We start from the raw sequence: 24,487 nt of genomic DNA, 5'->3' as shown, positions 1-24,487 counted from the left end.
CTACGGCGGGCCTGGTGGGAAGGGGGATCTGAGGTGTTCCCCTGCAGATTTGCACGTGTTAAGGTGGACAAGTTACACCTCCATCATGGAGCTGACAGGAAGGCTGAGAGGGCAGGAGAGGGCTCGGGAGACAGGCAGGCACACTACAGAAGAGCAGCACTGAGCAGTGTCGGAAAACAGACATACGGGAGTCCTGGTGAAGAGAGAGGGAGTGGGGAGGGGGGGTCACCGCAGGGGGAGAGCCTTGGGGAGCCCTTGGCAATCTGGCGGGCTCACTGGAACGTGACCAGTTGAGGTGGAGCGAGTCAGGAACGAGGGAGGAGCGGGCCGGACGCTGAGTCCAGGGCTGGCCTTGAAGGCCACGGGCCAGGCAAAAGGGGGAGAGGCTCAGGAAGCCCGGCGCTTGCCCTGGGGGGGGCCATGGAGGTGGGGAGGGGCCCAGAGGCCTGACAGGGCCCTGCAGAGGGCGGACAAGTGGGAAGCCTAGGGAAATGCATGTTGGACAGACAGAGGACTCGGGACAGCTCGCCGATGCCCCTGCTTGTCTGCAGAGCATGAGCAACAGGAGAGATCTCGGGGGACACAGGGAGGGACAGGGCAAGTGCATCCCAAGGAGAGGGGCTGGAGCTGAATCAGGGAGCAGACCTTAGTGGGGAGCAGCTCCATCACACACAAACCACACACACCACACCACACACGCGCGTGCACCCCCCCCCCCACACACACACGGCCAGGGCAGATTTCAGGGACGCCTTAGAGACAGAGAAACCATGGGAGGGAAGGCAGGATGCACGGATGCATGCGTGCCGCACGCACACACACACACACACACACACACACACGACTGTGCAGTCAATCTTAATGGGAAAATGAATTAACGCCCAAGCTAGTGACACACAGAAGCAGAAACGGAGCGAAACAAAGACAGTGAGATGCAGAGATAGAGACACAGAGAAGACAGGAACAAAAGACAGGGCGCAGGGGAGACAAAGAGACACAGGGACACAAAGCCAAGGAAAAGAAGGGGACCCCAACTGCCAGACTCTGCAGAAGGTGGCTCACACCTGGGGAAGGACAGCCATGACCAGAGTGGCCTCCGGCCTGGGTCCAGGGCTGTTCAGCCCCCGCTGGCTTCCCCAACCCCAGCAAGGACACTCGCCACACACGGCCCGGGCAGCACACACACCCTGCAGTGCCCAACACACCATGCTGAGTAGACCACACGTGTGGACACATGCTGCAAACACACACCACACACATCCCAGGCCACACGCACGCCCATGCAGCATGCCGAATACGCCACACGCATATGCACACACACATGCTCACACACGCACACACAAACGATATCAGGAATCCCAGAAAAGATAACCCCAGGAAAGAGAAGGGAGGGGGAGAGGGAGGGAGGCACAACTCCGGGCACCTCTGTGCGCTCCAACCTGCCTGTCCCAACCTGCCTGTCTGTCTGTCTGTATGTCTGCCTGCCTCCCTGCCTGTCCGTCCATATGCCTGCCTGTATGTATGTACGTCTGCTTGCCCTCTGTCTCACCCACACACCTCATACCACATGCAGATGAGGAAACAGTGGGGCAGGAGGGGAGAGACTGTGATAGTTGGGTTTGACCCTGACCTGGCGGCGGGGGGTGGGGGGGGGTGGGGGGCTTCTCACCTGCTCTTCTGCCGCCCCTTCCGGCATCTACCCACTCCCACCCAACGTTTGCCCTGCACCCCTCGGCCTCTGGAGCAGCTCAGGGCTGTCTCCTCTCCTGAAGCGTTAGGCTCACTGCATGATCTATCTCTGCTCCCCATCCTCGCGTCACACCGTAGATCGTGGACTCCCCTTAGTTTCCTCCTGAGTCTCTAGCCCCCAGGCCAACAGGCTGGGAATATGGCCTAGTGGTAGAGTGCTTGCCTCATATACATGAAGCCCTGGGTTCGATTCCTCAGCACCACATATATAGAAAACAACCAGAAGTGGCGCTGTGGCTCAAGTGGTAGAGCGCTAGCCTTGAGTAAAAAGAAGCCAGGGACAGTGCTCAGGCCCTGAGTTCAAGGCCCAGGACTGGCAAAAAAAAAAAAAAGTCTAGCCTCCAGGCCAGGGCCAGGCCTATAGTGAGGAGCCCCATAGAAGCCTGCCAGTGAATGGCTGATCTAAAGAGTGAATGAGAGCAGCTATGCCTGTAGACCTACACCATTGGGAAGCTTCATGTGGGATGAAAAAGCAGAGGGTGAGCTGGGTGTGGCAGTACATGCCTGTAATCCCAGCACCCAGGAGGCTGAGACAGGAGGATGGCAAGTTCCAGGGCCAGCCTAGGCTATTAAGCAAGAAATAGTCAAAGAGAGTAAGAGAGAGCAAGAGCGAGGTTGAAAGAGAGAGGGGGGGAGGAAGGGAGGAAAGAAGGAAGGAAAGAAGGCAATAGATGATAGATGGAGATAAGAAAAAGAAAGAGAGAAGGAAGGCAGGAAGGCAAGAAGGGAGGGAGGGAGGGAGGGAGGGAGAGAGGGAGGGAGGGAGGGAGGGAGGGAGGGAGGGAGGGAGGGAGGGAGGGAGGCCAGTGAGCCCGGAGGCTAGGAGGGAGAGACCTGGGGGAGGGGTCCAGAATGAGCACATCTGGAATAATCAAGATGGAGGCCTGGGGGCGGGCGCTGGATGTGGGACCAGAAGCGGAGAGTAAACCGTGACTTGCACGTGTACACACACAGTGTATATAAATACAGCACAGAGCCAGGACATCTGAGAGACAGGGCAGAGGAAGGGACCTCCGTGTCACACACACACACACACACACACACACACACGCACGCATGCACGCATGCTCACTCAGCCACTGTCGCCACAGAGCCTCTCCTGGTCCATCCTGCTGTCTCTGACCTCTGTTGCCTGTCCATCTGTCTGGCTCTTTTTCTCTCTGCAAACCACAGGTTTTCTGAACCCATGAGAGAGAGAGAGAGAGAGAGAGAGAGAGAGAGAGAGAGAGAGAGAGAGAGAGAGAGAGAGAGAGAGAGAGAGAGAAGGAAAAAAAGAAAATGCAGACCAGGGAACGTGGGTATGTGATGTGTGTGTGTATGTGCGCACATGTGCACAGGTGTGTGCACGCGTGTGCTGTGTGCACACATCCAGTGCAGGGACGGGAAGAAGGGAAGAGGGTGCGTGAGAGCAGTAGGCATGCAGGGAGGCTGTAGGCACGCACGCCACACCGGGCACACGCTACACACCCACACCCGCACCACGCCCCTCACCTGCAGCTCTGCCACCCTGGGCACGGGAGGGCCAGGACGAGCCGGGCTCACTCACGCCCCCTGGAGGTGTGACAGCAAATAGACACACTGTGCACCAGGAGCAGTGCACACCCACTCCCGGCCCCACGAGCAGCCTGGCCACAGGCGCTGGGAAGGAGAGGGGCCCCGGGGCGCCCGGCGCTGGCCATGGGGCCTCACACAGGTCTGGTGGCCACCACAGGTGGCCATTTGAATCCTGGGCTTCCCAAGCTTTGGGGGAGGCCCCAGGCATGGTCTGCTGCTTCTCCCCAGAGGTGACCCTCCAACCCAGGGGCAGATGTGCACATGCGCGCGGCCATAGCCCACCACCGCTGTCTCTAATCTGAGCCCGTCGGCCCCCACCCCAACCCTGCCAGCTACCAGGACTGCCCAGCCGGAAGCTCCTGACCACAGACCATTCTCACATCTGACTTCTAAGTCCCCTTGCACGCACACACACACATATACACACACGTGCAACACGCTCAATAAATCACCGGCCAAACTCTTGAGGTCTGTTTGTGTTTAATCAGACAATATGCAAAGTATTTACAACCAATTCTGGACCCCCTTCCCCCCGGACCCCACCCAGAGCCGGTGCAGGAGGACGGGGGGCCTCCCCGGGCCTCTGCATAGTCATCTGAAATCTACAAAACACTGTTTAAAAAAAGAAGACAGTATTAGGACACCTCATACAAAGGGCCTTGGGCAGCTGGGTGGGGGTGGGGGGGTCACGCGGGGTGACGGGGAGAGACAGGAATGGGAGGAAAAGGTGACATTTCATCAGCCAGCCCTGTGGCCTCGTACGCCGCCCTTGGGGCGGGCCGAGACGCCCCGTGGCAGGAATGTTATTGCTATGACAGGACAGTGGGTGAAATGGGCACGGCAGGGGACGGAGGAGGGGTGTTTTGTACATGTTTAAATATAGACACACGTGGAGACACACAGGCGCACACACACATACACACAGGGGCCCTTGGCCAGATGTCACCACGGTCAGCTGCCCATTTTATAGATGGACAGACGGAGGCCCAGAAGAGAGCCACCACACCACACCCCTAAAGCTAGACAGCAAAGCTAAGATCAAAACAGTCTCCAGCGGAGCCCAATGCTGGGCTCCAGACGACTGCCCAGCCACCGAGTCCGCACAGGAACGGAGCTGGTGCGGAGGCCAGGGCCACACACAGGCTGACGTGGCAGCTCCCAGAGGGAGCAGAGCCGCCCAAGGTCACGCGGGAAGGCACTCCCCTCCATAGCATGAGTTAGGAGTGTCAGCCCGGGGAGGCACGTAGGGCCCAGGTGTTGAAATGCTCAGGACAAATCGAAAAGGGGGACCTGGGATTCTCCGCAGAGGCCAGGGAGAGGGCCTCCCGGCTTCCGATCTCTTCTACCTCCGCTTGATTGCCTCCAGAGGCTGGGAGCTCACTCCCTTTGGTGTCCAGCTGGTTTCAAAGATCAAATCCCAGCTGCATTCTGATGGAAGCTGCCTCCTCGAACCACCATCTTCCTTCCTTCCTTTACTCCTGGCTCGGCCTCACACCCACCTCCATTCCCTTCCCCAACAACAGACAGACAGACAGAATGGCAAATAAGACCCTGTACCCTCTCACAGGACCTGCTACTCAATCCATCTCTAGTCCCCTGTCCCCCGGGCTGTCCCCATCTGTCCACAATGCCTCCAAGGACAATTCCTGAGGACGACAGAGGGAGCACCAGCCACCGGCCCCCTGATCCCGACTCTTCTGTGCCATGGGCATGTCACATACCTTCTCTGGACTCAGTTTCCCCATGTCAAAATGGGGGCAAGAAACTGACCATTTCCAAGGATCCCTGGGGTGAAAGGTAGGATTGGGGGGGGGAGTGTTTATCCCATCCCCCATTACCAAGTCCCACTGGGCCGTGGGCTGTCCACCCTGGGAGAAGGTTCTAGACCCAGTGGCTACACTCACGGACATGTCAGCCCTGGAAGGCCGGGGCAGGCTGGCAAGCTCCTCTTTGGAAAGGCTCTTGGCCAGCTCTGAGACAGCCCTGGGGGGGGGGAGGACGTGGGGAAGGAGCCAGGTGGGTGGCGGGGGCCCGTGTGGAAACGCGCATCCTGGCCCAGCCCTTCATCCCAGTTCCTCCTCCCGAGATGGGAGGCCTCGGAGGGAAGGCAGGGAGCCGGTGCGTGGCCAGGGCGGACGCTGAGATGGTCACGGTGTGGTGCTGGCCTCCATCCCGGCCTCTTGGGCTGCCCCAGGCCTGGAGGTTCTTCCCCGTCCCCCACCGCCCAGGCCTGGGCCATGAATCCAGCCCTCACTGGAAGGGCCGACAGTGGGCGGGCGGGCAGAGGGCAGCCAGGCCCCGCCTCTGAGACCCGCTGGGAGCCCAGCCTGGCCCAGCTGCCGAGGCCGAGTGCCGTCGGGCCGCCTTGGCCTATAGGTTCTCCCCGGGCTGGTACTGCGGCTCGGTGGACGTGAAGTAGTCCTCCAGGAAGGCCTGCAGGTACTCGAAGGTGGGCCGCTCCTCCGGCTCCTTCCGCCAGCACTGGCACATGAGCTCGTGCAGGGACTCGGGGCACTCGGGCGGGCAGGGCATGCGGTAGCCCCTCTCCACCTGGTCCAGCACCTCCCGGTTCACCATCCCTGAGGACAGAACGGGGCGTGAGGAGAGGGGGAGGGGGCGGACCGGGACAGGAAGGCGCCCTGCCTGGACCTAGAGCCAGTGGCCCGGAGCAGAGGGGACGCGGAGGCTCCGGGCAGGGGAGCTCACTCACCGGGGTAGGGCACCCGTCCCTTGGTGGTGAGCTCCGTCAGGAGGATCCCGAAGGACCACACGTCCGACTTGATGGTGAAGCGGCCGTAGAGGGCGGCTTCAGGCGCCGTCCACTTGATGGGGAACTTGGCGCCTGCGGGCACGGGGAAGGCCGGGGCTGTCAGCTAGGGGCGGTTCGGCCTGCCCGCCCACCCGCCACCGGGCAGATGACATGATCACCCCGGGCCCGGCCCGGCTCCAACCCCGCTCCGACCCCCACCTTGCCGGGCGGTGTACTCGTTGTCCTCAATGAGACGGGCCAGCCCGAAGTCCGCCACCTTGCAAACCAGGTTCTCCCCGACCAGGATGTTGGCCGCGCGGAGGTCCCGGTGGACGTAGTTCATCCGCTCCACATAGGCCATGCCCGAGGCGATCTGTGGAGAGATGGGGGTGGGGCTGGCTCACTCCCGGCCCTTGCCACACCTCCGCTTACCTCACACCCATGACCACAGTTCAGAGAGGCGAGGCGGGGGGCGGGGGGGGGGGGGCATGAAGACCAGGCCCGAGTGAGCCACGACACACAGGGGCAGCACGCCCTCCCGAGCCCATTTCTCTTCCACCAAATGGGAGTACCAGCCACTCCCGAGCCCCCCTCACTGTGACCAAGATCAAACAGAAAGAACAAAAAAGGACCCTGAGCACTGCGTGGAGCAGCCATAATACACGACTGTTTGTTGAGTGACTAAGTGACCTTTACGGAGGAAAAAAAAAATGAGGCCTGCAGTCTTACAGAGCCAAGTAAAGTCCTCTGCCCGGGACGGTCTCGCAGGGCACCTCTAAGACGTTTGGTAATCCATGCACAGCAGTCCAGGCAGGCCTCCTGGAGGGGGCGCGCCACAGGCTGCCTGAGCCTGGCAGGTCTCAGGTGCTCGGGGACCCAGGATGGGGGAGGTAAGAAGAGAGACTCACCTGAGCGGCCATGTCCACCAGCTGAGGAAGCCGCAGGTACTTGCCCGTTTCCCCCTTGAGGAAATCCAGCAAACTCCCTAGACAAAGAGAGACCCAGGTCCAGCTTCCGCCTGCGCCCCGTCCCCCCGCCCCCCCACCCAGCCCATCTCAGCAGCAGCAAGCCTCGCTCTGCATTTGTCATTCAAAGGCGAGTGGGGGGCAGCCCTGGGGGGGGGGGGTCAGGCAAGAGGGCCAGGCCAGCCTCAGGGCCTGCACCCCCACTGACACCTGGACAGCCATGCAGAAAGAGCGCGCGCTCCGGGAATTCCTCGAGAAACCTGCCATAGGACACACAGAAAAGCCTATGGGACTGGACTAGGCATGGCGACACACCTGGAATCCCAGCTGCTCAGGAGGCAGAGGTGGGAGGTTTACAGTCAGAGGCTGGGCCCCAGCAAAATCAGTTTTTCAGACTTATCTGAAAACTAAAAAAACTAAAAAGCAAAAGGACCTGGGTATGTGGCTCAAGTAATCAAGCACTTTTAGCCTTCAGTTCCAGCTCTGGTAAAGCCACAAAAAGGGGGATAGAGGCATTTTTAATCAAATGTTTGTTATATATATATATGTGTGTGTATATATATATATATATATACATATATATGTATTTATTTTTGTCACTCGTGGGGCTTGAACTCAGGGCCTGGGTACTGTCCCTGAGTTCTTTTGCTCAAGGCGAGGGCTCTACTACTTAGAGCCACAGCACTACTTCTGGTTTTCTGGTGGTTCAATGGAGATAAGTCTCACGGAGTTTCCTGCCTGGGCTGGCTTTGAACCCTGATCCTCAGATCTCAGCCTCCTGGGTAGCTAGGATTACAGGCGTGAGCCACCAGGGCCCGGCTTTTATTTTTATTGTTAAGGTGAGATACAGAGGGGTTACCATTTCATAAGTCAGGGAATGAGTACATTTCTTATTTTGAGAAATCATTCACTTAAAAATTAAGCACTCAGGAGGCTGCGGTGGAAGGAGCTAGAGTTTGGGAATAACTTCGGCTGCAGGAGGTTTAAGGGCAGCCTGGATTATACGAGCAGACCCTGTCTCAAAGAAACAAAAAACAAATTAAGTCAAGGTCAAGTCGGAGACTTGACGTAGATGGGGCTTAGAGGAAAAGCAATGGCGCAAAGGAAAGGGGAAGGCAGTCCCGGGGGACCATCCCCGGGGGACGGCCACGGCCCCACAGGCTGGGTGAAGACCCCCGGCCGCCCCTGCCTGGGTCCCAGAGGCGCCAGGCCTCACCCTTGCTCATGTACTCCGTGACGATATAGATGGGCTCCTCTGACACCACGGCATACAGCTGCACCAGCTTCTCGTGCCTCAGTTTCTTCATGACCTGCGCCTCCTGCAGGAAGGCCTCCGGAGACATGGTGCCCGGCTTGAGGGTTTTGATGGCTACCCTGGTGGTGCCATTCCAGGTCCCTGTGTGGGCGAGGAATGCTGGCTACCTCCGTGGACGTCCCACGGAGCCCAGGACCTGCCCGCCCCCGGCCAAGGCTGGTGCTCCTCCCCCACCTCCACACTCCCATCTGCAAAATGGGCCCAGGGACAGGGCACTGCTCACAGGGCCTTTGTAAGGATGAAGTGACCGTGGGCATTGATTAGGGCGTCCCAGGCTGCTGGGAGACACCGTGCGGGCCCGCTCCGTCCCCCCTCCCGCGTGCTCCTGGCCCCAAGCACCAGTAACCAGCAAGGGAGGCCCAAAAGGATGGCAGGAGCCATGGAGACCAACAGAAGGCATGGTCGCCTGCAGGGCCCCCACGCCCCGCGTGCCCAGGACCGGGGGGGGGGGGGGGAGGCCCTGGATCTGCAGATGAGCTAAGGCCGCCCGTGTGGCCAGCTCGTGCCTCTCCCCTTCCTCACAGCCACTCACAGCCGGGCCTCCCTTTCTCCAGCTCGGCCTTCAGCCTCCAGCCTTTGTCTGCACAGTCCTCCCAGCTCCCCCTCCCCACCTGTTGTGCAGGGGGGAGGGGTGCCCCAGGACCACAGGGGAGGAGGTGGAGAAAGGCACCCAGGGGATACTGAGACCACCCCCAGCCCCACCTCTGCCACTCGGGGCCTCCAGGGTCAAACAGGAAACTGCCCGGGACACCCACCCCGTGCTGGGCACCAGCCAGCAACCCCACACAGCCCCCAGAGGGCTGCTCATCGCCTGCCCACCCACCCGACAAGGCCGCCAGCCCAGGCTGCCGTCGGGGAGCTGAAAGCATGCACGGCAGCTGCCGGGGAGCCTGCGCTCCCGCCCTGAGGAGCTGTTGATGCTCAGGCTACAGGGAGTCAGCGGCTCGGCGGAGCACTTGCTGGGGGGCGGGGGGGCCTGTACCCCCAGTAGAAGAGCAGCCACCCCTGGGAGGGCCAGAGGGGTAGAACGGGACCCAAGTGTGTCCTAAGCCTGTAGGAACATGCCAGGGGGACACCCGCAGCTCTGAACAACCCACATCTGTGACTGAAAGCCAGCAAGGAAGCACAGGGCTGGGGCCAGGGAGGAAGGCCTGGTTCCTTACCCATCCACACCTCCCCAAAGCAGCCCTGGCCCAGCTTGACCTCCAGCCGCAGCGACTCTCGCGGGATCTCCCAGGCGTCCTTGGCCAGGCCCTGGGTCTGCGGCTTGGACGTGGGGCACACAGTGGTGAGTCGGTGGCACAGGCCGTCGGCATGCTCTGGAGACAAGGAGGCAAGGGGCAGGGGGCAGGGGCTCAGGCAGGGGTCCCACCAGGGGTTCCTGTCCCCTGCCCCCAGAGAGTGGGGGGGTCCCTGAGGGCTCCAGGGACCCAAAGGGTGTCCCCAGTGAGCAACAAACAGTATCAACACTACATACACCCTGCCCCCTGCTGGTCAACTGTGCCATGTACATTGATTGGCCCACTTCATTCATTCACTCATTCACTCATTTAGAGTGTGCCAGGGGCCCGGTAGGGAGTGACGTGGGCCCTGAGTGTTCACATCAGACCGTGGGGAGCTGTGTGTGCAAGCCGGGGGGTGGGGGATGGGGGTGGGGGAGGCCTGGAAGGCTTCCCAGAGGGAGTGGTGACTGGGCCTGGGTCTGCAGTAGGGTCACTAGGAAGGTACCCCGGGCTAGAGTACAGGGCCTAAAAGCTACAGATAAGAGGGGCTGCTGTGTGGAGAAGCCTCTGGAAGGTACAGGTGCCGGGAGAGCTGCAGGGGAGGGGAGAGGAGGGGAAGGGGAGTGGGGGGCTGGGGTTGGGGGAGGCTGGGGTCTTCATCTCGATTCAAGACAGCCCTGAAGGTGTGACCTGGGGACGGTCGAGGCAGGCACCTGCACGCCCCAGACACGCAGAGGGTGACCCCGGGACAAGGCCCACCCAGGGCACCCAGAGCTCACACATTCACCCCTCTCTTTCTCCTGTCCTCTCTCCCTCTAGGCTGCAGCCCGCAGCCCCCTCCTCCTCTCCCAGTAACCAGTTCAGACCGGTCTTGGCATGCAGAAACAATGGGAGGGAGCCCATCCCCCTCCCTTCCAGCTCTCGCAGGAAGCCCCCTCCTCACCAGCCAGCTGCAGAGGGGAGGGGGGGAGGGGAAAGGGAGGGAGGCCGGAGGGGGAGGGGGCGGAAGAGGACCCCCACGGGGGGAGGAAGGGGAGCCCCCCCCCACCCCGGCTCACTGGAATAGTAGGCCACCAGCTGCTGCAGGCTGTTGAACTGGGTGCGGGAGGTGATGTAGAAGCCGCCGCTGTCCAGCTTGCGGATCTTGTAATGCTTCACGTTGAGGCCCTTGGCGTTGTCGAAGTCCGACACCGAGAGGCAGTAGGCGCCTGCGGGGTGGGCCGGGCGACGGGGACCGTGTGGTCACTCAGGGCTGCCCACCCATCTGCTAGCCTTCCTCCAGTTAGGTCTGACTGGACAGTCCCACCACAAACTTAATCTTTTTCTTCCTTTTTGTTCGGTGCCGGTACAGGGCTTGAACTCAAGGCCTGAGCACCGTCCCTGAGCTTTTTTTTTGCTCAAGGCTAGTCCTCTACTACTTCAAGCCATAGCGCCACTTCTGGCTTTTTTGGTGGCTACTGAGGCAGCCCGGGAGGCCTGGCCGTGCGTCTCTACCCAGTCGCCGGTGCTGTCTGGGCCCGGCTCTCCCTCTACAGGGTGGAGATTCAACAGCCCAGATGCCCTGAGACCCCAGGCCACAGGACAGCGCACGGCCTCGCTGTCCCCTCCTAGGCCTGCACTGACGACTGTCCCTGCCAGCCCCTTCCGGCCTGGCCAGGAGGCCCCGGCTAGCGGAGGCCATGGAAGTCTGGCAGGAGACCACAAGTCTGCGTGCGGCCTGCAGGTACCAAGCCCTCACCACCTCCCTGAGGCCCGGGAAAGCTTCTAGCCAGAGGCTCCGAGGACACCTTGCACCCCAGGGGTGCTGCAAGCAGGCCAGCCCCCCCCCCCACCACACACACACAGGGCCCCTGGAACTCCTGCGGGCCTCCTGAGCTGGAGATGGTGATGGACAGTGTGCAGATGGGGAAGCCAAGGCCCAGAGAAGGCCGCTGACCAGGGGTCACCCAGCAGGTCAGGCAGCACGGGACAGGGGTGGAACCCACCCCCAAGTGGCTCAGGCAGGCTTGCCCTGGAAAGCCATGTGTGCACAGAGACCACAGGCCAACCCGGACCCCATGCACGCTCACAGACACCCATGCCCAGACCCCCTGGAGGCCAGGGAAGGGGGAGGGGCGGGGAGGGAGAGCCGGAAGGCTCTGCTCTTCCATCTCCCACTGAGCCCCAGGCCCACAGGAAGCAGCCCAGCTCAGTTGCCATAGTGAGGGGGGGATGGTGCGACCAGAAGGCCAGACCATGGCGGAAGGGCCAGATCAGGCCCACCACCTATGCAGCTGCAGGGGCCCCTGGGAAAGGGGCGGGAAGGGGCTCATGGCTGTGGCACAGCTCTGGGATACTCAGACCTGACAGCTGTGCCCACTCCCCATCGGAGCGACTGAGGCCAGGAGGCCAAGCCTGATCCTTCCTCCACCTCTCACCACGGGACTCTCCCTCTCTGCAACCCCCTGACCGATCCTGCTGTTCCCCCCCCCCACCCCACATACCAAACTCCTATTCACGCTACAACACCCAGCGCCCGCAACCCGCCCAAGGCAGCTTCCGCTGGCCCGGAGAAGCGCTGGTACCTTTCGTGGTCTCGCTCTCCCTCACCAGGAAGGTCCCTCTGGGGTTCTCTGCGTTCAGCAGTAGCCGCTCAGACTCCCGTCGGGTGATCTTGCCGAAGTACCACCTAGGGTGGAAGAGACAGGGTGGGATGGGGGCCAGGCTTCTGGGAGGGGGCTGGACCTCCGGCGGGGGACGGGGTGGGGGGGGAGCCCAAGGCAGCGGCTGCAGTGGTCAGAAACAGCACTCACTCTTCAGCTTGGATGGAGTCCGAGGGCGCCACATAGTTGCTGGGGATGTAGCCAGTCTGTCCTGTGCTGAGCGAGTGGGCCAGCCACCAGTCTCCCTCTCTGTGCAGGCCCAGAAAGAAGCCAAAAGTGGGGGGGGGGGTCACCAAGCAAGCCTCAGAGCTCACCGATCTCCCCTGGTGCTGGGCGTAGTCCAGCCCTGGCAGCCACGGTGAGCACACGGGTGGACGGGGCCTGGACGGCTCCCCTCCCTGGCCCAGACGCCCAGCAGTGGGGGTCCTGAGGGCTGCCTGACGCACAGGGTGGGGGGAGGAGGGAAGCACCCCGTCTCTATAGGCAAGCAACAGGATCCCAGACAGAAAATCCCTGCCAAAATGATGTCCAACGAGGCCTTCAAAGCCCCCCCCACAAGCCCCAGACCTGGAAGCCCCTAGCTTGGGGGCCACGAGGGGGGACAAGGAAGGCCCTAGCAGGGTCTGGTGACTGGCCAGGCCCAGCCCTACACCCCAGAGCAAGGCCCTAAAGGTCCTTTCCCTGCAGCCTACCCCAAAAACCCAGGAGAAACTGAGGCCAGAAGGGGCTGGGGCTTGCCCAAAGTCACATAGCAGGTCACATGGAGGATGAAAGAGGCAGAACCCATTAGCGCCCCCTTGAGGAGGGGCAGAGGGGAGGGAGGAGGTAGCGGGGAAGGATCTGGTTCCCTCAGACTGGGAGGGAGGGAGAGAGGGAGGGAGGGAGGGAGGGAGTCGGAAGTACCTTTGCAGCCATCTGAATGTGAACCAGGTCTGGCTGGAGCGGGGGTCCAGCGACACAGAGGAGGGAGGACAAGCGAGAGAGGCCGGGGGAGAGAAGAGGCAGAGAGGGGGGCGGTGAGAGGCAGGTGTGGAAGGAGCCGGGGGGAGGGCAAGAGCCAGGGGCAGCCAGCCGCCTTGCATCCAAAGCAACCATGGGACACAGGGAGGGCACAGGGGAGAGAGGGGAGGGCGGTGGGCCAGGGCCTAGGGTCCAGTCCCTCCTATGCCTCTAGTAGAGGTGGGAAGACTGAGGCCAGAGAAGCCAAGGGCTCTGCTCAAGGTCACACAGCCGTAGATGCACAGGTGCGAGGGAGGCTGAGGAGGGAGGCGGCTCCCTGCACTGGTTTCCTGGGATTGGCTAGGGCGAGGCCAGAAGGGCCAGATCCCCTCAAGATGGAGTGAGATAAAAGGGGGACCACAGGGCGACACGGGCCAGACACACACTGGAGCCTCAGGTGAGGGGAGCAGTCCACCTCCGGAGCCAGGCCCTCCTCCCCCACAAACCTCCATCTGCCTCCCTTTATGGCCCCACTGGGAAAGCCACACTGTTCCACCCCATTGGACCCCAAAGGTCACCCTGCCTAGAGGCAGGCCGGGCCTCAGCCCCCACAGGGGACCGCTGGGAGACGCAGAAGATCCACTGAGGACATCCAGACTAGAACAGACCAGCATTTTCTTCATACAGTTGGGGAAACTGAGGCACGAAGCGAGGCATGGGCCTGCCCAAAACTACAAAGCAGATGAAAGTCACCCCAGAGTGCCTGGGTGAGGACCAGCCGAGGGCTCCCCAAAGAGATGGCTGGAGTCTGGGTGGGAGCTACGCCGAGCCAGTTCCGGGGCCCCGGTCAGCGGCTTGGGACAGCAGGGCCTCCTCAGACCCAGGGTCTCCAGGCTGTGAGACACCAGGCCAGTCCATCCCCAACCCCACACCAAACCCATTCGAGGGGTGTGGCTGGGGCCGGTGGAGGCTGGGCAGCCCCCGTGGGGCACCCGGGAAGAGCATGGAAGAGGTCCTAGCAGGAGGGAGGAGATCCGAAACCATGTTCACTAGACCCGCCTCCAAATCTCTCCTCCTCCCCCAATGCCACCTCAACCACCCACCCTGCTGCTGACCAAGCAGGGGTCAGCACTGAGGCACGAGGGACAGCTGAGCCCGACAGCCCGATCCGGGCCCCTCCCAGCTTCCAGGGGCCCCATAAAAGAGACTCCATCACATCCAGCCCCCTGAACCCCAGAGAGGGAGGGGCACACCCCCACCCAAGACCCACGGGCTGGAGAGCCACTACTCTGCCCAACTCTTCCTCTGCCAGCAGTGTGACCTTGGGTAAGTCATTTCACCTCTCGGGCCTCAGTTTCCTCATCTGTAAAATGGAGCAAATAAAAGCCCTGCTTTTTCTGGGGCTGGAAATATGGCCTAGTGGCAAGAGTGCTTGCCTCATATACATGATACCCTGGGTTCCATTCCTCAGCACCACGTGTATAGGAAATGGCCAGAAGTGGCGCTGTGACTCAGGTGGCAGAGTGCTAGCCTTGAGCAAAAGGAAGCCAGGGACAGTGCTCAGGCCCTGAGTCCAAGGCCCAGGACTGGCAAAAAAAAAAAAAAAAAAAAAAAAAGGAAGAAAAAAAATGTACTCATTACCTGACTTCTGAAATGGTAACCACTCTGTACAATACCATAATAATACCAATAAAATTATTATTTTTTTAAAAAACCCTGCTTCTCACGGCTGTGATGACGCACAGCTGAAATCACGTGACCTGTGACTCACCCAGAGAAACATTGGGGGGTGGGGGAGGAGGGGGGGCAGAAACCAGGCATCCAGAGAGCAGGACCACCAGTTGGGGGGCACACAGATGCAGACAGCTGGTGACAAGAGAACAGAGACACACGCAAGACTGGGGAGAGGAGTGGAGGACACCCCCCCCCGCCCCCGGGGAGCAGGCAGGGAAGGAAGAACCACGCCCACGGTCTGGGCAGCTATGTGACCCTGGACAAGGCCTTCACGACTCTGAGCCTCAGTTTCCTCATTTGTATAAAAGAGACAGTCCCCCCCACCCCACCCCCATCGCTACTGCCCAGTAGCATCACGGAAAAGAGCAACTAGGAGGCACCGGGCACCTGGCACCCCTTTTGCCTGGCCGCGAAGGCAGGCCTACGCTGGATCGTGAGGGATGAATAGGAGTTCAGCAGGCAGAGACGGGAGAAGTCCCACAGCAGGCAGAGGGAACAACGCGCAGGCGGGAAGGGAGGAGGGATGTAACGGAAGGTGCAGTGTGGGGCTGGGCGGGGGTTACAGCTCCTTAGCCAGGCCTTTCTGCCACTCCACCTCCAGACACTTCCCGCCATCCATACCCTGAAGGCACTGGTGCCTCCAGCCCCGCACCCTCACCAGGGGCAGCCCACCTCCACTACCGCCACCCCCTCCCTGGCCTGTGGGCACCACCACAGAGGGGCACACAGCAGGGATCGTTGACCCCAGCCACCCCCTCCACGTATGCTTGGGCACGGAAGTGCTCCTTGCACCCAGCACAGGCCCTGCATGCAGGTGGTGCTCAATGGGTGCTGACAGATCTGAGGGAGGGGCAAACGGAGACCCCGCCATCTCAGGCAGAGACCTGGTCAAACTAGGAATGGGGCGAGGGGTGTAAGCCAGGGAGGTGTGGCGTGGGGACAGCGACAGCAGGGGGAGCCAGAGAGCGCAGGCGGGGACCCAGGTGGAGGCGCATGCAGACAGCAGTCCCCAAGCCCCAGCCAAGCGTCCCCCGCCGGCCCCCCTGAAGCGGGGTACACACCTGACGTCCACCTTTCTCCTGAGGGCCAGCGAGAGAGAAGCAGAGAGAAGGAGAGGCTGAAAGGGCTGCAGAGAGCGAGCCAGGGCTCAGGGTAGCGGGGACCCCAAGGTTGGGGAGGTTCACAGTGCTGCCCGGGCCATGGGAAGTGGTGCGGGCTCTGCACTGCCCTCTGCTGGCAGCTCCGGGAGCAGCAGGCCGGAAACCATTTCCCACCGTGAAGTCCCCCCGCGGGGTGGGGGTGGGGGCCCTGGGGGTGGATAGGGACCGGGGAGGCGCTGGGGATGGGAGGACAGGGCCCCCCGAGTGGTGGCCCTGGGGGCAGGGGGAGCGGGACTCACGTGTTGTTGACAATCTGGAGCCGCTCCCCTTTCTTGAAGGACAGGTCAGTCTCTGTGCGTGACTCGTAGTCATAGAGAGCCACGAAGGTGGTCACTCCGCCTGTGGGGGGGGCGGGGAGGCAGGGACGTCAGCACCCAGCCTGGACACTGGCACAGGCAGCAGGTGTGGGTGCCGGTGGGGTTCACATGCGGTCCCTGCGGGACTCGGGTGAGCTGGCTTCACTCCCAGGGCCCCCCCCCCCAAGGACACATGTCCTGGGGCTGTGACAAGTGCCCAGCACCCCAGCCAGGCCCCCCAAGTCCTCCCAGGGGCTCTAGGCCATAGTCCCGTCTCCCTGGGGCACAGGAGTCCTGGCACGCTCAGAGTCACACACGTCCTCCCTGTCCAAATGTGTGTGCATGCATGTGTGTATTGAGTGTGCATGTGTGTGTATGTGTGTACATGTGGACCCTTCTGCAGGCCTGTGTCACCCAGGTGTGTGTGTCTGTGTCAGCGGGCTCCAGGCCTGGCCGAGGGCATGCGGCTGTCTGTCCGTCTGTGCGCTGTGTGTCCTGTGCACAGCTCAAGGGTCTCAGGGCAGATGTGTCTGCACGCAGGGCACGGGGGGTGTTTGTACACGTGCCCCTATGTGGAGCGGGGTGGGGCAGGGGCTCTGCAGGTGGGGCTCTGGGCATCTGCTGACCTCCGGCACGGGGGGGGGGGGGCACAGGGGACACTGACCGGCCAGCGGCCCCGCCCTCTGCGGGGAGGTGACGGTGTCCGAGGAGTTGAAGCCCCCGAACAGCTTGGGCTCGGCTGCGGCCGCGGCGGCGGGCGCGAAGGCGGAGGCCGGGCCTCGGAGGCCGTCGGCAGAGGCCGGCTTGCTGGGCGTCTGCGAGGCCGGGAAGGCGCCCGGGGCCTCAGCGGGTTCCAGGCTGCGGCGTCGCTGGCCTCCCTCCTTCGGCTTGCTCTTGTTGCTGCCCATGGTGCTGGCCGGGGCCAGGGGGTCCCCACCCAGTCAGAGGATGGGGAAACTGAGGTCCAACCCAGTAGTTGCGCCTCTCAGTGCCTCAGTCTGTCCGTCTGCAAAGGGGGCACTCCGCCAGCATCCATAGAGCTCTTCCTTGGGACAGGGCTAGGCAGAGAAGAAATGCTCTGTTAGCAGAAGTTGGGGGGGGGGGGTGGGCACTACCTGGCTTGTCTGCGTCCCTAGTACCAAGCACATGGCCTTTTGAGTGAGTACACACGGACTGAAATTGTCTGACACTGGGGGTAAAGGTGTGAAAGTGACAGTGGACAGCAGTAAAGCAAAGTGCTTAGAGGAGAGCGAACTGGGAGCTCACTCCAGCCCCAGGGCCTTCGCACACATTGCTCCCAGGGCTGAGAAAATTCATTTCCTAACTTCACCTGGTTAACCCGTGCCTCCTTTTCATCCTCAGCCCCAAAGCCTCAACCTTGAGGAGGGTTCCCAAGTCCTCTCATTGAGTTAAATCCTCGTGACTTTGTGTCCCCCACCCCACCCCACCCCAAACCACCTAACACCGCCTTACCCTACCCAAAAAGGAAGTTTGTCTTGGGCTTTGTCTTTCACACTGCAGTACTGCCAGTGCCCAGCAGAGGGCAGGGCACACAGCGTGTTCCACAGCCAGGAGAATGAAGGGAGGAGGGAGGAGGGAGGAGGGAGGAGGGAGGAGGAGGAAGGAGGGAGAAAGTAGGAGAGGTGATTGGAGTGAAATGACAACCAGGCTCTGTGGCTCATGCCTGTGGTCCTAGCTACTCAGGAGGCTGAGATCTGAGTGTCACGGTTCAAAAGCCCAGGACAGGAAAGTCTGAGACTCCTTTTTTTTTCCTCTTTGCCAGTCCTGGGGCTTGAACTCAGGACCTGAGACTGTCCCTGAGCTTCTTTTTGCTCAAGGCTAGCACTCTACCACTTGAGCCACAGCGCCACTTCTGGCCTTTCCTGTTTATGTGGTGTTGAGGAATCGAACCCAGGGCTTCACGCATGCTAGGCAAGCACTCTACCACTAAGCCACAATCCCAGCCCTGTGAGCCTCTTACATCTAATAAACTACCCCGAAAAAGGGCAGCTACTGGGTATCAGTGGCTCACGTCTATAATCCTAGCTACTCCAGAGACTGAGATCTGAGGATTGCAGTTCAAAGCCAGCCCGGGTAAGGGCAGGAAAATCCATAAGCCTCTTATCTCCAATTAACCCCCAGAAAATCAGAAGTGGCGCTGTGGCTCAAGTAGTAGAGCACTACCCTTGAGCTAAAGAGCTCAGGGTCAGCACCTAGGCCCAGAGTTCAAGCCCATGACTGACAGCAACAACCAAAAGAGCTAAACTGGTAGAGCATTAGCTTTGAACCAAAAAAACTTAAGGACAGCACCCAGACCCTGAGTTCAAGCCCCAGTAATGGCGTGTGCACGCATGCGTGCCTACATACACACACACACACACACACACACACACACACATACACACACATGCTGAGCCAGAAAGAAATATGGGATAGAGAGCTGGGGAAACGGAGTCAGGCAAAAGCTCCTCGTGCGATTCATGGTGCCGCCACCCTGGCCCACCTCCCCCTGCCCAGGCTCCGGGCCCCGGCTGGGCTCTCCTACCCCAGGCAGCCCAGGCTCTCCCCAGCTGTCCCACCTCAGCAGCCAGAGCCAGGGCCCTCTCCTCACCTGGCAGGCGACACTGCTGCCCCAGAGGATCTGGGAGGCAGCCTGGGGACTGGGCCCCAACACCAGGCGTGGGGTCTCAGGGTCCTGGATTGGAAACCCTGCGCCACTTGGTCCAGCTGTGCGCTCCGGGGCAGGTCACGTCCCTTCTCTGGGCCTCCAGGTCCTCATCTGCAAAGGTGGGAAATGCACACTTCTCAGGGGCTGCCTCCAGGCTATGGACCAAGAAATTACCTTACAGGGCTCCCTTCAGCCAGCTGAGTTGCCAGGCATGGTGGCTCACGCCTGTAATCCCAGCTACTCAGGAGGCTAAGATCTGAAGATCAAGGTTCAAAGCCAGCCTGGGCAGGAAAGTCCATGAGATTCTTATTTTCAATGAACCACCAGAAAACTGGAAATGGAGTTGTGTGGCTTAAGTGGTAGAGCACTAGCCTTGAGTAAAAGAGCTCAGAGACAGCACCCAGGCCCTGAGTTCAAGGCCCAGGAGTGGCACCAAAGGGGGAAAAAAAAAAGGCCCATCAGGCTGTGTCAGTGCCAACCAGGTGGGAGCGTAGGGGGCCCAACCCAGAATCTCCTGAGAGAACTGTGGATGAGACAAGGGCTCTGGACTGGCTGGGGCCTGGGGAAGGACACCTGCCCCCATGGGAATATGGGCCAGCCAGGCCCCTTCTGGGCCCCAGGCCGCTCAGTTGCAGGGGACCCATAGGAGGCCCTGGGGAGGCCTTCTGGGCTGCCCAAGGGACCACCAGGGCCTGAGGGACAGGCAAAGGGCCTGGGGCCAGGGAAGGCCAGGGTGGGTGGGAGGCTTGGCCCTCTGGTGTGCGTCGGTGTCCCGAGGGAGCTGCTGACCTGGTCACCAGCGCCCACACCCCCCAGCCTGCGGGAGAACCCGCCGCTCCTGCGCTCCCTGGGTAGCCACTGCGGGCACAGCAGACAGCTGACCAGGTCTGGCCTCATTGGACTCCACGGCAGGGGAACTTTCATACACACAAGAGAAACCTCTTTTGTTTTGTTTTTGTTTGCTAGTCCTGGGGCTTGACCTCTGGCTGTGGGCACTGTTTCTGAGCTTCTTTTTGCTCAAGGCTAGTGCTCTACCACTTGAGCCACAGCACCACTTCCTTCTGGCTTTTTCTGAATCATTTATATTACAGTTATGAGTCTCATGGACTTTCCTTCCCCGAGCTGGCTTCTCTAACCTCGATTCTCAGATCTCCACCTCCTGAGTAGCTAGGATGAAAGTCATGAGCCACCAGCGCCCATCAAGAAAAATGTCTTTTGGAGAGGAAAAAAAAAGTCTATTTAAAAATAATAGCTAGGGGCTAGGGATATGGCCTAGTGGCAAGAGTGCTTGCCTCGTATACATGAGGCCCTGGGTTCGATTCCCTAGCACCACATATACAGAAAACGGCCAGAAGTGGCGCTGTGGCTCAAGTGGCAGAGTGCTAGCCTTGAGCAAAAAGAAGCCAGGGACAGTGCTCAGGCCCTGAGTCCAAGCCCCAGGACTGGCAAAAAAAAAAATAATAATAATAATAATAATAATAATAATAGCTAATGCTAGGCACTGGTGGTTCAGGCCTGTCATCCTAGATACTCAGGAGGTTAAGATCTGAGAATCACAGTTCAAAGCCAGCCTGGGCCGGTAAGTCCATGACATATGTTCAATGAACCACCAGAAAACCGGAAGTAGTAGCACTGTGGGTCAAAGTAGTAGAGTGCTAGCCTTGAGCAAAAGAGCTCAGGGACAGCACCCAGAGCCCTGAGTTCAAGCCCCATGACTAACAACAACAACAAAGAATAAAAATAAAAGCTATTCCCAACATATGAAGAACTATGAACATGAGCTTCCTTTCAAATGGGTGAAAGGATAGTGAGTCTCCTGTCACTGGAGGCAATCAAAGGCAAAACAAGGGGATCTTGGGAGGGAGGTGAGCGCCCGGGCTGCCCCTGGAGGACCCCTAGAGAGGAACAAGGACGCGGGAACAGGGACACGCCAGCCCCCGGCCATGCACCCCTCCAGGTTGGGGGAAGGAAGCAAAGCGAAACCTGTAACCCAGAGACAAGGGGACAGGGCGGTCCCGCTGCTTGTTGGTTTGTGGGTTGGGCTCCGTCTGTAAATGACAGGTGTCTGGGGACGGCAGGTGGGGGTTCAGGAGCCAGAGGACCAGAGCTGAGCAGCAGCGGGGACCTCCCGGCCCCCAGCCCCCCACCTACAGGGAGCCCTGTGTCTGTCCTCCTTCTGTGCTCTGCAGGGGCACCACAGGGTGCTGGAGGAGTCCATGAGAGGGACACAGCCAGTGCACCATGACAGTGGGGACAAGATGGCCTCCACGAAGGACACCAGGATAAATGCAGAACGGCCATCGCCATGGCTCCGCTCCTGGCGTCTCATCCCTGACTCACTGCCCCATGCAAAGCAGGTCAGCCTGGCGACCAGGAGGTGTTCTAGAAACGTCTGCAGCTAGCTGGGCACCGTGACTCATGCAATCATCCTGAGCTACACAGGTGGCTGAGAGGGGAAGGTCTACAGTTCCAGGCCAGCCCTGGGGGGAAACGGCAGGAAACCTCCGCTCATAAGACAAAAGCCAGACACAGAGGTCCAGCTACACAGGAAGTGCCAACAGGAGGTTTGCTCAGGCAAAAAGCAAGACATAACCGGAAAACTAAGACAGCAAAGAGGACCGGAGGAATGGCTCAAGTAGTGGAGAGCCCACCTAGCAAGCGCGAAGCCCTGAGTTCAAACCCCAAGAACTACATGTGTGTATATACATATATAGGTGTGTGTGTGTTTCTGTGTGTCTGTGTGTATCTTCAGGTAAGACTGAGAGCACAGACTATAAATATAAGAAAGTGTATGGATGCAGGAAGAGAACTTAAAGGGAAATTTCTACTTTAAATACTTAAAGAGAGAAAAAGAAGATCTCAAATCAACACCTAAGCTTTTACCTTGGGATGCCAGCAAAAGGACAAGCTAAACCTAAAACAAGCAAAGGAAAGAAATAATAAAGATCAGAGCAGAATCTAATGAAGCTGAAAATCAATAGAGAACCAAATCAAAGCTTGGTTCTTGCAAAGGGTCAACAAATTTGGCAAATCTTTGGCTACAGTAAACAATGGGGGGGGGAAACCCAGGTGACTCAATTATTCCAATGGGAATGGAAGGGAAGCCGTGACCGCAACCCCTAATGAAACAGAGATGGTTATAAGGAACTACTGTGAGCCAGGCGGACAGCAAATCACATACACCCACTGACCGCACAAACTAAAAAGAAATAGAAAATCCAAGTAAACCTAAATTAAGTAAAGAGATTGAATTTGTAGTTTTAAAACTTCACCCAATGGGCTGGGGATATAGCCTAGTGGCAAGAGTGCCTGCCTCGGATACACGAGGCCCTAGGTTCGATTCCCCAGCACCACATATGCAGAAAACGGCCAGAAGCGGCGCTGTGGCTCAAGTGGCAGAGTGCTAGCCTTGAGCGGGAAGAAGCCAGGGACAGTGCTCAGGCCCTGAGTCCAAGGCCCAGGACTGGCCAAAAAAAAAAAAAAAAAAAAAACTTCACCCAAAAGCCTAGGTCGGGATAACTTCACTGGTGAATTCTACCACGCATTCAGGAAGAATTAATGTTGGCTCTTTACTCAAATCCTCACTGCCGGGCTGGGAATATGGCCTAGTGGTAAAGTGCTCGCCTTGTATACATGAAGCCCTGGGTTCAATTCCTTAGCACCACATATATATAGGAAAAAAAAAAAGCCAGAAGTGGCGCTGTGGCTCAAGTGGTAGAGTGCTAGCCTTGAGCAAAAAGAAGCTAGGGACACTGCTCAGGCCCTGACTTCAAGCCCCCAGGACTGGCAACAAAAATAAAAGTCAAATCCTCACTGCCCGCTCAGGCAATCAAGCCCATGTTCCCTTAGTAACAAAACCCACACAAAGATACAAGAGAAGAAAGTTAAAATCAGGAGTGGTGGCATACTCCTGTAATCCCAGCCACTGGGGAGGCAGAAGCAGAGGCGTCTAAGTTGTAGGCCAGCCCAGAAGAAGATAACTATCTCAGAAACAAAACATAAGCAATGTAAAATGTGCTAGGCCCTGGTGGCTCATGCCTGTAATCCTAGCTACTCAGGAGGCTGAGATCTGAGGATCACAGTTCAAAGCCAGCCCAAGCACAAAAATCTGTGAGACTCTTATCTCCAATTAACCACCAGAAAACCAGAAGTGGTACTGTGGTTCAAAGTGGTAGAGCACTAGCCCTGAGCTGAAGAGCTCAGGGACAACACCCAGATCCAGAGTTCAAATCCCATGACTGACAAAAAAAAAAAGCCAGAAGTGGAAGTGTGGCTCAAGTGGTAGAGCAGCAGCCTTGCCTTGAGAGAATTCAAGTCCCAGTAATGGCGCTCTCTCTCTCTCTCTCTCTCTCTCTCTCACACACACACACACACACACACACACACACACACACACACAAAGTGCCTGTTACCCATTCGCATTTACACAGCTGCCCACAGCAGGTGAATCTGCAGAAACGCAAAGCTGGCTCCCCACGGCCAGGTCTGTGGCGGGCCAGGCAGGCAGGGGGCGACTGTGGTCTCTGCACACAGTGTTTGTGAGGCCGTGACAGGGTTGTGGGCTGTGGGGATGGCCGTCGTGCTTGAACTGGACAGTTGAAATGGGTCATCAGGTCTCCATCAAGCAAACTGCCCTGGAAGCCTCTGTTCACCTGTCTGACTGGGAGGACACCTCTGCCTTCACCCCCAAACTCTGCGTCATGGGCGTGAGGGGGGTGGAGCAGAGGGCGTGGCACCTGAGTGCCGGTGCCTCTCCAAAGGACACTCCAGCAAGCCGGAGCCATGCTATCCCACGTCCAGCCAATGCGCTGCTGTCTAGAATCAACCCTACAAGAAGCCTCACACCCAGACACACGTGTGTGAGGATGGGAAGCCAGCAGCAGCCAGAGTCTCCTTCCCTAATGACACATCCAACAGTGGAATTCAACAGACCAGAGTCCTACGATCCCAGCTACTCGGGAGGCTGAGATCTGAGAATCGCGGCTTGAAGCCAGCCTGAGCAGGGAAGTCTGTGACTCTTATCCCTTAATTAACCACCAAAAAGCCAGAAGTGGAGCGGTGGCTCAAGTGGTAGAGCAAAACAAAAAGCTCAGGGACAGTGTCTAGGCCCTAAGTTCAAGCCCCAGGACCAGCACCCCCCCCCAAAGAAAAGTTTCTTCTTCATCATTATTTTTTTGACCATTCATAGTCAAAAACCATGTGTAACAAAGCCATGAATCAGGAAGCCTGCTGTGTTCCCCATTTCTGGGAGGACCCCCCAAAATTCTTGGCCATGGTGTGATGCGGGTGTAAGAGAGACTCACTTTGCCTGGTGTCCTCCTTGCCTGTGTGAATGTGCTGTGTGTGAGTGCGAATGTGTTGTGTATGTGTGTGTGTGTATGTGTGTGTGTGTGTCTGTCTGTCTGCTTTCCCCTCTGGGCAAGGTGCAGGCTCACCTGGGCTCAGCTCCTGGTTCGGCTGCTCATGCCTGCCGTCTCGCCCGTCCCAGGCTCC

At 59.2% G+C, this 24,487-nt stretch overlaps 1 protein-coding gene across 1 annotated transcript; it reads right to left on the bottom strand.

Moving 5' to 3' along the window:
- Window positions 1-5,010: 5,010 nt before the first annotated feature.
- On the bottom strand, window positions 5,011-24,487 carry Src (SRC proto-oncogene, non-receptor tyrosine kinase). The gene is made up of 13 exons (XM_048349159.1): window positions 24,430-24,487; window positions 18,938-19,105; window positions 16,991-17,384; window positions 16,270-16,369; window positions 12,348-12,446; window positions 12,120-12,223; window positions 10,614-10,763; window positions 9,496-9,651; window positions 8,234-8,413; window positions 6,961-7,037; window positions 6,272-6,425; window positions 6,014-6,145; window positions 5,011-5,882 (listed from the first exon to the last, which is right to left on the bottom strand). The coding sequence occupies exons 3-13, from the start codon at window positions 17,232-17,234 to the stop codon at window positions 5,674-5,676; spliced, it is 1,605 nt and encodes a 534-aa protein (XP_048205116.1). The 5' UTR covers window positions 17,235-17,384; window positions 18,938-19,105; window positions 24,430-24,487; the 3' UTR covers window positions 5,011-5,673.

This window comes from Perognathus longimembris, chromosome 6, assembly GCF_023159225.1.
Source record: "Perognathus longimembris pacificus isolate PPM17 chromosome 6, ASM2315922v1, whole genome shotgun sequence".
In the NCBI taxonomy this organism is placed as follows: Eukaryota; Metazoa; Chordata; class Mammalia; order Rodentia; family Heteromyidae; genus Perognathus; species Perognathus longimembris.
Note: the sequence above shows the minus strand (reverse complement) of the source record. Positions and strands in the feature narration are given on the sequence as shown.